General features: G+C 39.3%; 2 protein-coding genes across 2 annotated transcripts; both read right to left on the bottom strand.

The window, feature by feature from the left end:
• Window positions 1–346: 346 nt before the first annotated feature.
• LOC103958609 (putative serine/threonine-protein kinase-like protein CCR3) lies at window positions 347–3,138 on the bottom strand. Its single transcript, XM_009370896.3, has one exon. The coding sequence runs from the start codon at window positions 3,011–3,013 to the stop codon at window positions 569–571; it is 2,445 nt and encodes an 814-aa protein (XP_009369171.2). The 5' UTR covers window positions 3,014–3,138; the 3' UTR covers window positions 347–568.
• Window positions 3,139–9,991: 6,853 nt separating this feature from the next.
• On the bottom strand, window positions 9,992–12,768 carry LOC103958610 (probable C-terminal domain small phosphatase). The gene is made up of 6 exons (XM_009370897.3): window positions 12,404–12,768; window positions 11,698–11,826; window positions 11,492–11,612; window positions 11,314–11,395; window positions 10,540–10,693; window positions 9,992–10,436 (listed from the first exon to the last, which is right to left on the bottom strand). Exons 1-6 carry the CDS (start codon window positions 12,680–12,682, stop codon window positions 10,305–10,307), a joined length of 897 nt encoding a protein of 298 aa, XP_009369172.2. The 5' UTR covers window positions 12,683–12,768; the 3' UTR covers window positions 9,992–10,304.
• Between the last annotated feature and the right edge of the window lie 2,530 nt (window positions 12,769–15,298).

Genomic DNA, 15,298 nt, shown 5'->3' with positions numbered 1-15,298 from the left:
TTTTGTGTCACATTCTTTGACTGTCATTTGCCCACTCATTTACCAAACAACATTGTCATGCGACTGTGTCAACAAGGACACCCACCTAAATGTATTATTCTTTGTTCAATCACATCACAAATATTTAGATTAGACCATCTGAGTAGCTGGCTGATCCATCGACAAATATATCGACCATCGACAAATCATTCATATTACGGACACTACTAAACTTATGTGGCAAATAACTGACGGCGTAACAATATTTGATTGACTCTATTGACGATCTAACCCTAGTTAAATGCATTGGCACACAAAGAAGAAGTAAAATGTAGGGAAGAGAGAAAAGTTAGGCAACACTAGAAAATTGCAAGCAAAGGCTGTATATTTCTAGCTTTTGGCGTTTACAAAATGTTACACTACAGCAAGGTTAGATGGAAACCCCTAAATCTTTAGTCTTTTTACACCCCCAATGGTAAATCTTTTATTTAAATCCATCCAATTTATCCCCAAAAATTTGACAAAAATTGAAGAAATAATTCAACTTTTCTTTTCTATTCTTTCTTTAACGGGAAGGAAGCACATTTTACTACTCTGCTGAGACAATGGAGATTGCACCACTTGAGATGCTGCCAGGGCTTTCATCGCAGAGAGCATACGCCCTCTCCAAGTTCGCCACAATGTCCGCCATCGTCGGCCTATCTTTCCCTTCCAAACTCACACAATGCATTGCTGTATATGCCACCAGCTCAACCGCTTCCGATTCATTCACTTCCGGCGGCCCAACCCTCTTGTCCAAAAGCCTCACCAACTCCCCTTTCGTAATCGCCGGCACTGCAAAATCCACCACGCTTATAGGCGTCCCCCCATCCTCCACATCCTTAAATATTGCCCTCTTCCCCGTCAGAAGCTCCAATAGCACCACGCCGAGTCCATAGACATCACTCTTTGCGGTCAACAAGTTGAGTCCGTAGTACTCCGGATCAATGTAGCCAACAGTCCCTGCCGCATTCGTTGGCCTAAAATCCACCTCTGACTCCGGCCCCATCAACGACAACCCAAAATCAGACACCCTCGCGGTCCAATTCGCGTCGAGCAAGATGTTTGATGACTTTATATCTCGATGAATGATAGGCGGCACGGCATAATTGTGCAGATACTCAATGCCTCTAGAGGCATCCAATGCAACCTTGATCCTCATTTTCCACGAATTTAACAAACTACTGCTTCTCTCCACATTGTTCTTGTCATGCAAGTGATCATAAAGTGCACCGTTTTTCATGTGCTCGTACACCAAAAGCCTCTCGTCCCTCTCTTGGCAATATCCGACAAGCCTCACGAGATGCTTGTGATGAACTCTCGACAAGAACGCAAGTTCCGAATCGAATGCGCTCTCCTTCTCCTGATACTTCTTCATCTTCGAGGCGGTTTCGCCTCTCTTGATCGCAACTTCCCGGCCGTCAGGCAGTTTGCCTCTATATACAACTCCGAAGCTACCGGCGCCAATCTTGTTCTCCATTGAGAAGTCATTGGTGGCAGCCGCGAGCTCGGACAGGGAAAACTCCTCCGCCCTGTCTGCGTGCTTCGAGGATGTTCCGCTCCTCTGCCGCCTCATGATCCTCGAGCCCTGGCGGCGGATGGTGGAGGATCTCGACGGGGGACTATTGTTTGACGTTATCCCATTACCATTGTTTGAGCTAGCATCTCTAGTAATTGTCGGCTGAACTGAATTGTGAATCTTGTTGTCCCCAAAACAACCGCCGGTCCACGAACAATAAATAACAGTACAAATACCTGCAAAAGCTCCGACACAACCCACAATGGCAAACACCAATAAACCCGTCGTCAATGCCGCGGGCCGCGGCCTTGACGCCAGTGGCGGTGGAGGTGGCGGTGGAGGTGGCTGCGGAGGTGGCGGCGATGGAAATGCTGGTGGTGGCAATGAAATTTGAGGCAAACAGGGCTTGCAAATGTTATCTGTACCAAAACAGAGCCTTTGGGACTGAGGGTAAATTCCACATTCACCGCAGGAGGAATTGACACAAGAACCGGGAAGAATTTCGGGCAATTCGAGCTCCTCCCCTGATTTCAAACCGGAGAGATTGGGCCAGCCCGGACCCCAACAAACAATCGAAAAATTCCTGGTGGTTAATCCACAAACGAAATCCGACCCAGAAGCAATTACTTCAAAAGACACCCCATTTGTTTGGTTAATTGCAAATTGGCCTCCTCCTCCCCAACAGATGACAGTTTGATTTGAAGTTCTGATTGCGCAGCTGTGGTTTACTCCGAGGGACAGAGCAGAGAACTCGAAAGGCGAGCCGGAAGGGACGTTCCATTGGCCGGCGCCATTGCTTCCCCGGCAGACTATAAGCCCGGTGGTGTTGATCCCGCACACGTGCGAGCCGCCGGCTGTGATGGTCGCCATTGTCATGTTTCCGAACCCGGTTTGTATTTCTTCCGCCATTGAAGTTGCTCTGCCCCAGCATTGAACCCGGAGGGTGGTTTTGGAAATTCCGCAAGAGAAACCCGACCCCGATGAAATCGAGGAGAATTGATCCGACCCAGATGGCAATTCGGACACGTCGTCGACCCGCCAGCATTTTATGGTGCCTGTGACGACGGTTCTGGCGCAGATATGGTCGTCGCCGACTGAGAGATTTTCCAACGTAACGGTTCTGTTGAAGTAAAGACGTTTGGATTGGAAGGTGTAGTTTTGTGAGGCGATGTCGTCCCAGCAGAGGAGGCTGTATCCGCCAGAGCGGAGGCCGCAGAGAGAGGTCCGTCCGCCGGAGATGGCGGAGAAGGAGATGTTGGGCTGGACTGCGATGATTTGTCCGCGGCGGTAGCAGACGATGCGCTGCCGCGGTTGGTCTGACACGACACCGCAGACGGTGCCGGAGGCGGAGATAACGGCAAGGGTGGAGCCGGAACCGAAGGCATGAGCTGGTGGTGGTATAACGACGAAGAGGATGGTGGCGGTGATGATGATGAAGGTGGCGGTGGTAAGGGAGGAGAAGGGTCGTTTCGTCATAGAAAGGAGTGGGGATTGACGGCATGGGTGGTGGGTTGGCGTGCTCTGGTCTGCTTCATTGGAGGAGCTCTTTCGGGGGTTGCATGCACGCAGACAGACACAGAAGAAGACGTGAGAGAGAGATTGGGAGAGAGATCCAAGTAGATTTTGGGGAGTTCAGAAACTGATGAAAGACTCTGGGGTTGTTTCACAGCATTTATATATAATTCGTTTCTTTTCTTCTTCTTATTTTTTTCCCTTTTTGGTTGTTACTTTTTCAAAACTGGCTATTTTTAATAAGTCATTTTTAATAATTTTTGAATTTCAAAAACCATCGGATTTTTGGAATTTAAAGTAAATTTTTTTTAGAATTGGTAAAGTATTTTGTGAAGAGGCCTTTCACATCTCGAAAATGTATATGGTTATCGTTTGAACCCTTGAGTAATGCTTGAATTCCTTCGTAACGAGTTTTAATTTAATTTGCAGATACGAACTTTCTTTGAATTTGATGAAGCGTATTTGGAACAAAATATTTTATCTCAGATTGTCAATGGTGTATATATGGTGAAAAGGAGGAGAAAAGGTTTAATGTAGCAAAGAAAATAGATTATAAGCAAAATTTGGCAGTTATTTTCAAATATACATACCATTCTACTAGTATATGACAGTTCAACGATTAAAAATTTGTATTTCTATTAATACAAGGGTGGTAAATTTGTATTTCAGTTGTAGTGATAAATTCTCACGTGCGTGCTAAGTAGATTACAGTCTCTTAAACCAAAAATAAAATTGCAGCTTTTGAATACGTGGTACGTATTGTGATATTGGGAATCATTTTGATAACTAAAACGGTTTTGTTTGTTTGTTATAATAAAAAGTAATCGAACATTTGAAACATTTGACCTAACTTAGTTGTACTATATTTTTTCATCTATTCTCACCAGTTAAGTTAACCATAAGTATTTAGATTTTAAACTAATTTTTGTATATGTATAACCCTGAGTTATTTTAACATAACCAAAGTTCTTTGATTTTCTGTTTTCTTTTTTTTTTTTGATTGAACATTTTATTTAATTTTTGGTCGGCATACGAGGGGACAAATAAATATGAATTACGTGCCTGAGAGGTGAAACACGTGCAGATTGCATGTTACATGCAAAAAAAGGAACAAGACTTGGCTGCTGAATTTTCAGCAGCCATTCATGCTTACACCTAATTACGGGTAGGTCCAAGTTCTAATTATTTTAATCAAAACTTAGACACGTGTCCACCCATAACTGGGTGTAAGCAGGAGTGGCTGCTGAATTCTTCAGCCGCCAAGTTAATTCCCAAAAAAAGGTATTTTCTGAAAAAGTGAAGAACTTTAAGAGGATTCTTCTTCACCAAAATCTATGGTTGAAAAAACTGCTTTGGTAACTCCATTAAGGATAATCCCAATTCCTATCTTCAAAGCAATAACAAGAATTTATTTACCTGAAAAAAAAAAACTAACAAGGAATTTAAAAATTCAAAATTCGAATTAGAAACATAATTACCACTTAGTATACGGTCTAATGGTATTCCTTTTCATTTGTAAATAAGAGTTCTTAGATTCGATTAAGGTGAATTTGAACCACATTATTGTTAGTCCATTGTGAGGCTTATCTCAATTCTCGATCCCCTTAGTGTAGATAATATCGTTTATTAAAAAAATAGAAACATAATTAGTAATTTAATTAGTAACTGCCAAAAAAATAAAGAATGGTTTTTTTTTTTTTTAATTGAGCAAATGGTTGGAGGAAATAGGAATAAAACAAAAATAAATGAAAGAAGAATAAATTACCAAACAAAAAAGAAAGACAAATAAATAAATAACCGTCAAAACAAAAAAAAATTCCAAGAAAACAAAAGGAAAGGAAAATGAACGAGAATTTGCGACTTCTTTAGGCTAGAATATAGTCAAATACGTTTGATTTTTTATTTATTTATTTATCCAAAATATAAATTTTATTAAATTCTAATCGAATGTTTAGTTCTTCTGCTATATTGAAAAGAAATTCATGACCAACACAATCTAAACATAAGAACCTCTCTTTTTTAGAGCGTATGCTGCCAGAGTTTGCCGCTCGGTTTCCATCTCTCGGGACAAACACAAATTCCACTGACCTCACACTACGAGCAAGAGACCAATTGTCATGATAGAGACCCCAAATAAATTAGGTGGTAGCCAAATTTGACAGGTTTAATATAAACAGAGGCAACTGAATTGACGGTATTGGAATCGTGATTGGTGTTTTGGTTGCAAATGTATCATATATAACTTCCTTTTTTTTCTTTTTTAATCATTCACAGCACACATTAATTACTTAAGAATAAAAAGTTTGAACATAAAATGTTAATTAATATATGATTGATGATTGTATTCTCGAATTCTTCTAGAATAATACTAAATATCGGTGATTATAATAGTCCTTTTAATCAACAACCTAACTAAAAGATAAAATTTTATGATACAGCATATATCTTTGTTTTTACACGTCAACATATCATATATATAAAAATATCCACGTGAACATATCATATATATAGAAAAATATCCAACCAATGCTGTACCTAATGTGAACATATGTTAATGGTCAGAAATGTTTTTTTTTTACAAACTATAAATAATCTACATTAAACTATGGGTAACAAATAATCTATATTAAATTATGGATAGAGGATTCGAACAAAAGACCTTGAGTGTAGGGGCAAATAATATTAGCCAACTGAATTACAAGCCAATTACAATGTAGTCAGAAATGTTTGAATAATGTGATTGGGTTCATGGTGTAATTTAATGGCGTAGATAAGATATAAACTAATTAGTTATCAAAGAAAAAGATATAAACTAATTAATTATCAAAGAAAAAGATATAAACTAATTAATTACCAAAGAAAATGATATAAACTAAGGATAACTCATTAATTAATTGCATTGTTCTTTTGAATCTTTGAGATCTCAAAAACCATCGTAGATGAAGAAGAAGAAGAAGAAGAAGAAGGTTCAAGTTTCTTGTCCAATCACATTTCCACGCTTTGACGTGTGAAATTGACGGAGTCTTTCCCTCACATAATCAAAAAAATTTAGGAGACTGACTTGTCATTACGTTGGTTGTGGCAGTTTGTGTGCATAATGCAAATTTTGTATCACAGTTTCTATAAATAATATCGTTTTTTATGAGTGTGAGTCGGACATGAGACGTGCAGTTATGCACAAACATATCGGCACTTGTTGGTAGTATATGTGCGCGCATAATCTGCATGATAAGCAGGTTCTGTGTTGTAGGTTTTGTAAGTATAAGAGAACGCACGGTTAGGATTTTCGTTGGGTTAGGTCTTGTAAATTCTTGTGCGATTAGGTTTACTTGTACAACAAGTCATTAACTAGTATATATACGACAAGTCATCGACTAATATATATATTTGTACCTTGTATTATCAATAGAAATCAATGCATTTACAATTCTACATGGTATCACTCGTTTAGGCTTTCCATTTCCTGATCAACCCTAGCACTCAAAGATCTTCCCCTTGCCCAAAATCTTGCCGAGACACCCCCCATATTCTTGCCGTGCCCTTTCCCTCTCTACTATGGCCTCTCAAGTTGCCTCTTCCTCCTCCTCCTCCGACGGTCCTTCTCTGTCATTCTAATGTTGCTCACTTTCTCAAACTCACTGAATTCAATTGCCTATCAACTAAACTAATGAAATAAGGTTGTAAAAAGGTTCTTTTGAGTTTTGACCCTATATTTCTTTATTATTATATAAACTTTAGGAATCTCCTAATGAACAGCTCAAAAGAGACTTGTTTAATCAAAACACTGAAATTGGAAACGGAACCGGATCCCCTCCTGAGCATAGGGTGGGGATCCTCCTGACCGGGTTATTTGGGTTCTTAAATTTTGATCAAACGACTACAAACAGGGAGATCCATTAAAAGTTATAATTATTATAACCGTTGGATCAAATTTTAAAAACCCAAATAATCAGGTCAGGAGGATCCCCACCTTATACTCAGGAGGGATCCTGTTCCATTGGAAACAACTCAATAGCTTCGTTAGAAACAGCAGACAGAAAAAAAAAATGAAAAAAAAAAAAAGTGTCAACCGTGGAGGAAACCTAGTGTCAGGCTGCTTATTTCTTCAAGAAACTAGATAGTTGTCATTCAGAGTGAATTGGGAAGGAAAAGAATTGAAAAACAAATAAACCCTGGTCCCGATGATTATTTTTGTTATTATTATTTATTCTCTGCCAAGCTAATCATGTTTTTTCTTTTTAAAAATTACAATTATTCTCATATACTTTTCAAAAGAGTCCCAATTTGTTGCATTCTGACATTACATTGAAACCTTGACCGGCCAAGTCTTGCAACAGTGGTGGATTCAGACTTCGAGCCTTAGAAGGTTTCAGAGTTAAATACAAGTTTTTTTGAAGTAGAAATAGAGCGCGAGGCGTGATAAAAAAAAGACCAATTTATTTATTAAAATATTTCGTCGAATACGTATTGGGCTTATCGTCGTAGTTTGTCGAAATTTTCCTAACAGATAATTTATCAAACACTGAATAAGCATAAAAAAATCTGTACTAAACATTTAAAATGGTCCTTGAAAGACTTGTATATTTCCTGAACTCCTAGTGATCCAGGAACCACCTTGATCCCAATGCCCCTCAACATAATCTTAATTTATTGAAATTCTCTTTGCGAACATGACTTTCTTCTTCCATGCTATAAACACGCTGAGAAAACCTCACTTTTTGTTTATTTTCAGTTTAGATGGTGATTTTAATACTTTGAATAATCAACCAAGCGGATGAAAATGAAGTGAAATGTGAGAAAAGGTTGCGAACCGATGCGTCTGGAAGTCTTGTACAAAGAAAAAACCCATTATATATATAATTAATCATATAAGCATAATGATAAAAATTTGGCCTTTTCGGGTGAAGTACATTCTTATGTATTAGTTGTTTGACGAGGTGATGACGAGGATGATGAGAAAGTTTGGAGAAAAGTTGGTGATGGAACTCAGAACAAAAGCTCGGGGTAGCACAGCCATGTTATCAAGATTCAGCTTGTCTCTGCGTTTGGCAAGTTTAACATGCCATGGCACTGAAATTTGTGGACTAAACATGTATTTTACTTTATCCACGACAATGACGACAACCTTTTTCAAAGCCTGGCATTAGTAAATAAAAAACTGAGATTTGGTTTAAGTCATACAATGCGTGTTTCAATAATTAAGTATTAAAATCGTCATTTCAATAAGTTGAACATGAAATCTGCCAATTAAGAGTTGAAAGAGATATTACTAAATCGTAATGTTAGTGGTAAGGAGTTGCATTTGAATTTGTCATTAGGTTGATGTTATCTAGACACAAAACTAGCACATTTACACGTCTTTTAATATAAATAAAACTCATATGCAATTAGTGTTTGAAATTTATTCGATACGATCAGTATCTTCATGGAAATATTAGGAAAATTAGAGAAATGAAGGGAGTGAAGTCTAAACTTCACCTCATATCGAGGAAACTCTTTAATTTGAGCTAAAATCACAGATTTTGTCGATATCTACGACATCGGGTTTTGGAGACCCACATTCGACCGAATTGAACTGAGAGCGTTTTATTATCACAATAAATATTTTGTAACCCCAATTTTATCTTGCATTAAAAAATTATATACACTATAAAAAAATTAAATATTTATTTGATTTTGTATATCTAATTTTATTAATTGTTTCAACATATTGATTAAATATCAGAAATTTTTTATATTTTGTTTTAACTAGTGTTTAACATTCCCTAAAGTTTAATTTTAAATTTCCCTTGTTTTTGAGCAAATTTCCATAATTTTCATCGAACGCAACTGATATCGATATCGATATTTCCACAAATTTACATATCGATATTTTTACGGATACAAATATTTTAAACATTCCATACAATAGTAGAGTCACCTCCATTACGGTTACAGATTGTCAGCAAGTGCCAAAAGTTTGTAAGTTCATTAGTTTTTTTTTTTTTTTTTTTTTTTTTTAAATTAGGGGCAACGCCAATTCAAGGCAAAAAGGAAGATAAAATACTAACAGAAAAATACAAATAATCAAAGAGATCGAAAGGCTGCCATGGAGTAAGAAAAAGTGAACGACACAGACCTTCATGTCCTTGCTTTTGGTTGCTGAATAAACAGGAGTACCTAACGTGATGTCGGATTTGCTGGCTAATCCTCAATTAGCACTAACAACGAAACAACTAAAAAGAAGCTTATGCAAAACTGTCAGATATGGCCATGAATTGGGTGTCCTTTTTGTGCCAGATAATCTCAGATCAAAGTAGGGCAAGCTGAAGATATGGTGAAGGCCTTTTGGGCGAATTAACTTTACCACCGATTTCAGACAGTTCTCGAGTGTAACTAAAATATATTCTCATTTTTCTGTATCGCTTTTACATAATTCGATTACATGATGATAGAGATAGAAAAGTGAGACATATCCCTCGCTGTAAGGTAAAACCCCTTCTCGATTGTACTATCCGAGTTGTGCTAACAATAAACGCTCGATCAACTGCGAGATTAGTTAGGCCCGGACCCTTTTCCTTAGCCTACGTGATTAAAGAGATTAGGCTGATTAGCAGTTGGGCTGCAGTTAGGTCCATTCATGTTCTTTCTGGTGGAACTAGGTGAGACTGTTTAGCCTCCATGCTAGGGTTAGAGTTGCCTGGTCGTAAAGGAGGGTTACCATCAATTACACTAGGCTAGCAAATAGGACCACCTTTGATTTTCTTCCTATGTATCACTCAATGTGAACACAAAAATGCACATTAGCGACGGGATTCAGACAGGGTCCTCAGAACCTCAAAGCCGGCCCCGAGAGAATTGAACTACACACTTCGGAACCCTTTGACATTTGTATTATTTCTTGATACAACGTGCGATATGTCAACGACAAATAAATCTCATTACACTACGGGGAACATACAGAATTGTTGGCAACAATTTCACAAAAAATAAAAAATATTACAGACGTTGAATAGAAGTGCAAGCATATAGACATAGTTACACAAGAATCAGAGATTTCTTAACAAATCTACGTACATCAATGGTTTTCGTGTGATAGTGAGACGCAGCACCTTGACCTCTGGCGAAAACACAGCTTTGTATCAACAAATTGCAGTGAGCACACAGATGCTGTACAGAAACTTGGAGTCTGTTGATGAGACACTGCCTTGAGGCTTGAACAAAATAACTACCGAGGATTGCGTGGAAGAAGAATGGGGAATTCCCTTACAATCTACTATTTCCACGCAGTTGAAGGAATCCCCTGCTTTTGAAACCATTCGGGCATGTGAAACCTTTCGTAAAGGGCGGGCCTCACATCTTTCTGCAGAGAGAGCTGCTTGAGGAGTGGAAGAAGAACATCCAAAAGCTGTGCAGCAAGGTTACGAGGAAATGAAAAAGAGATTACCGAGAAAGTTAAATGCTGAAATTTCAAAAGTTGCAGCAAGATAATGAAATTTCTACGGCTCTACCTGTTTGTCGTGTGTTTGCCCGGCAGAAAATGGAATGCATGGAATTCCATTCAAAGGTTGCAACAAGAAACTGAAAGGGTTGTTGTCAACAATAACAATTCGCCGCATATCCTTTGATAGCCCAGATAGATCCTTCACATGCTCCCGGTATTCCCTGTATTCATCCAGCATTAGAGATTTTACCAAACTAAGGATTGAATTCTCCAATAACAGTACTCAGGTTATTTAAACTAAGTGTTTATAACATACCAACGGAGCCAATGAGTCGCCCGAAACTCAACATCAAAACGTTGGAATGCAGACTTGAAACAATAAAACTTAAGAACATAAAGAGTGTGGAAGTGTATAGATATCTGTTGAGAATCATATGATACGCTGGCATTCAACACAAAATCTTACTGAATACGTAAAACTTCAAAATCAGATATAAAATGTTACATCCATACAAAAACCTGTTCACTCTTCATATATGTATTTTATGCTCACAGTGCTGCAATTCATTAGCCAACTATATATGGTGGCTATATACATAAGAGACGGTGACACGAGACAAATGACCGTAAGGTTCCAGTGTCTATAAAGTGCTAAACCACTGTCACGTCTCAAAATCAATAGCTGATCAAGCAATTTCAGGAGTAGAATGAAACAGGTATCAAATCGAGACATTCATATTATTTTTTCAACGAAACCTATGTGGATATATTGGATAGAATTCCACATGAGGCTTTCCATGTCAACAGCTATTAGATCAAAAATACAAGGTGCAGAACTTACGTGCTGGTGGTTGAAGGCCGATAAAGTCGATAACTGAACAGATTATCCACATCTATTCTGTCAACAAGTGGTCTAGCATAACCTGTAACCATACAAAAAAAAGCATCCCAAACAGTTACAGGAAAAGGGAACGGCCAAAGAGAAATTAGAAACAAAGATCGGAAAGTCATAAACAAACCTTCAAGACCAGCAGTGAATAACACAAGCTCTGCAAACTGACTAACTTGTTTTAGGAAGTCATGCAACCCCGGACGCTCAAAGACTGTGACATAATTGACCTTCGGTTTTCCATCACATTCCTTCAAACCCCAACACAATCATGTCAACAAACTTTCATCTTTCGAAAGGAATGCAAGATAATCAACCTAAATAAGAAAAAAGCACCTTGTCGGAAGATACGCATTCAAGCTCAAACCACTTCAACCCACCTTCGGTTGCTTGAGTTCGAACTACAGCCGGCAAGCTGGATGTTTCATATGCACACACTAGGGTTTCATCCAGGTCCAGAACTACCTGCAGGTCTTTAGTGTCAGCACATCCAAAAAAAGTAAACACTCTACACACCCACCTCTCTGATCTCTCCTCCCTCCATTGAATTTCCGTTTTCATCCATTACTAAGTCCCGTTTGGGATTGCTTCCGGAAGAGCTAAAATTGCTTTCTGATAACGAAAAGCAATTTTGACTTCATTTGGCAGAAAGCTCAAAAGCACTTTTGGGTCATAGAAGCCCAGTGCTTCTTCATGAAGCACAAGATGCACTTCCAAGGCTTTTCCATGAAGCACTTGGACTTTCAATAAAGTTTTGGACATGTTTATAATAAAACCGCTTCTAGCATAAATGCTTTTGAGCAGAAGTGCTTCCCAAACTAGCCTTTACTAATTCTGCTTCTCATTGACTAAACCAGAACCATAGAAGCTTCAAATTCATATCAAACACTCAATTCAGCTGGATTATGTATAGAAAAATCAAATTTTTTTCCTGAATTAATATAAAAGAACAATAATTTCAGTAAGCAATTCGAATTCATGGAAATGGTAAAATTTAAACAGGATTCAAAAAATAGAAAGTTTGTAAATTTTAAAACCGCACCGTGAGCTTTTCAAAAGGGTCATCGGAATCGGGGGTGTCGGCGATTTCAACGGCGGAGGCGGCGGGGGAGTCGTTCTCCGGCGGCTCGACGGGCAGGGATTTGAAGGCGGCGGAAGAAGCGGAAGAGGAGGAGGAAGAAGAGAGGAGGGGGTGGTGACCGAGAGCTCGGAGGATTTGGAAGAAGATCTGGGAGAAGAAGGCGAGCCAGTTGAGCAGAGCTCGCCAGACTTGAAGAGTCTTGGGCGAGTAGACCACCTCGCCCTGGGTCAACTCGGCCATTATCTTGGTTGTCAGACTCGGAAGAGAAGAAGCTGATTGATTAGCCCTTTTGCAATAAAACTCTCTCTCTCTCTCTCTCTTTCTCTCTCTCTGTTTCCTAAGCGATGCTGTTTTGGACGAAGCTGAAGGAGGGAAGGGATGGAGAGGCCGATCTCTCTCTCTCTCTCTCTCTCTCTCTCTTCCTCTGTTTCCTCGGCGATGCAGCTTTGGACAAAGCTGGAGGAGGGAAGGGATGGAGGGGCCGACGCGCTTCAAAGGCGAGGGTGAGAGAGTTTTGATGGTGGTCAATGCCCGGCGTGGCAATTGGTGTAAAGGGTCGGGTTAGTGTCAACCCCGTGTCGACACGAACACGACTAGAGTTAAAAAAAATTTTATTGAAAGTGAGAATTTCATAAATAAACAGACCGAGAAACATTAACCGTTAGGAATCAAATTTCAAGCTTATAAGTCCAACATCGACAGAGGATCAACACCAAACTAACAAGATAGATAAGCTTAAATACTAAGCTTTCTGAACCGTCAAGACTCAAAAGAAACACAATAAACCAAAACCAAACGACAAAACAAACATAAAATCTCTCCTGGACAAAGCAAGAGAGTGACCCATATGCAACCCCAAACAGCAACCCAACGCAACTGGCAGCCGAATCGCCATAAACCAAGATCCCAACCTCCGACATAGACGCAGTACCTTGAGCAAGGCCATGCCACATCCAAAACCGCCTCAATTTAGATCAGCATCTATCACAAGCCAAGCAAAATAGATCCGCCATAGAACCAAAGACAAAGCCCGAACAAAATCGATCAAGGAAAGTAATTCCTCCATGATGACACACCTTGGCCGGAGTCAAGGCATGATGGTTGTCACCCGCAGGTGACGTAACCAAAATGTAAATGATGCAAAAATGTGGATAAATTAAAACCAAATCTAGAACTTATTTAAACTACTAAAGTGAGTGCGCAGTAGTAGGTAGAACCCATAAACTACAAATGTTCAAAGCATAAATAACATAAATGTAAAGCAGTTGAACTAGAGAAGTACTTATTACACAAGTGGGATAAGTTCCTACGCTAAAAATGGAACTATGTCAGAATTGTTGTCAAATCCTCGCACGCCACAGAGTGATTCAGCTATTTAGGACCTGGAGGGACGAAAAACAGAAGGGTGAGTGGGCACAAAAACAAAGGTTTACAAAATCCATTTATTTTCGGACCATACTAACTCCTCGTTGTAAAACATGTATAGTTTCCAGAAAATCATACTATATATATATAAGTATTGTCACATCCCGGCCCGGGGCGGACCACTTCCCGGGCCCGCTCCACCACCGTAGCACGATATTGTCCGCTTTGGGCCCCGACCACGCCCTCACGGTTTTGTTTCTGGGAACTCACACGAGAACTTCCCGATGGGTCACCCATCCTGGGAATGCTCTCGCCCTCTACTCGCTTAATTTTGGAGTTCCTACGGAACCCAAAGCCAGTGAGCTCCCAAAAGGCCTCGTGCTAGGTAGGGATGGGAATATATATTTAAGGATCACTCCCCTGGGCGATGTGGGATGTTACAAGTATGAAATCAAATGCATGCTAACAGTAAATCTAGAAGTACACCACAACTCAATATCTCATCAACAATATAAATATAATCACGTGCTCAATAATCTATACTAGCACACAAGTCGAAATCACCTAATGTGACTTGTACAACTACACCTATGGCTTATCAATCTATGCTAGCACACGAGTCGAAGTCGTCTAATGTGACCTGTATGACAGGACTAGGTGTAATAATAATATACGCTCTAGTGCTATAGTCACGTGAAGACTAGCGCTATTCACTGTCACATACGAGTTGGAATTGCCTATTGTAATATGTACGACAGGACTAGCACCTTCTTGGATCCAAGGCGAGTGTGCGATGCTAATGTGGACAACACGTGAAAGACTAGTCTGGCCCTGAGCTGAGCACTAACACATGGGTGTATGAATGATGAGCAAACTATATGAATGTAAGTATGCCATAATGATTCAACAATTTCAATCAACATAATAACCTTACCTGGACCTACCTGCGCATCCCATAATTATTTTAGCATTTCACAACACTACAACATTTATAAGCAGGTAAAATGCATATGAATATGTCATGACAACATATAAATCTCAACCACATAACATCATTTTTAAAATTAATAAAAACATGGCATAAAATTTATAAATCAATTTAAAAGCATTTGTGGAAACTATAAAGTTTATATATATATATATACACACACACACACACACATATGAAAACAAAAATGTCCAATCACTGATATGTCAATGGATCGTAGGCCCTTAGGCTTGCTTGTCCTCGTACATCCTCGGGGTAACTCTCCCCTATACGCAAAACAACTAATAATTTAGTTTAATAACACATATACTAAAACTTAGATAAAACCCCCGTAGTTTGCTGAAACGGAAGGTTTGAATATACAAAATCGATCTACTTGACGTCACAGACCCACACAAATTGACAGAAAGTCAATTGGAGGCCAGACATGCTGTCACGCACCCCCTAGCCCATGACCATAAGCACCTCCATGCACAAGCTAGAGACAAATGGTAGCCATGAAT

This window comes from the organism of the source record quoted next, unplaced genomic scaffold, assembly GCF_019419815.1.
Source record: "Pyrus x bretschneideri cultivar Hongxiangsu unplaced genomic scaffold, Pyrus_bretschneideri_v1 Contig4, whole genome shotgun sequence".
NCBI classification, from domain to species: Eukaryota; Viridiplantae; Streptophyta; class Magnoliopsida; order Rosales; family Rosaceae; genus Pyrus; species Pyrus x bretschneideri.
This window is presented reverse-complemented; position numbering and strand designations above follow the sequence as displayed.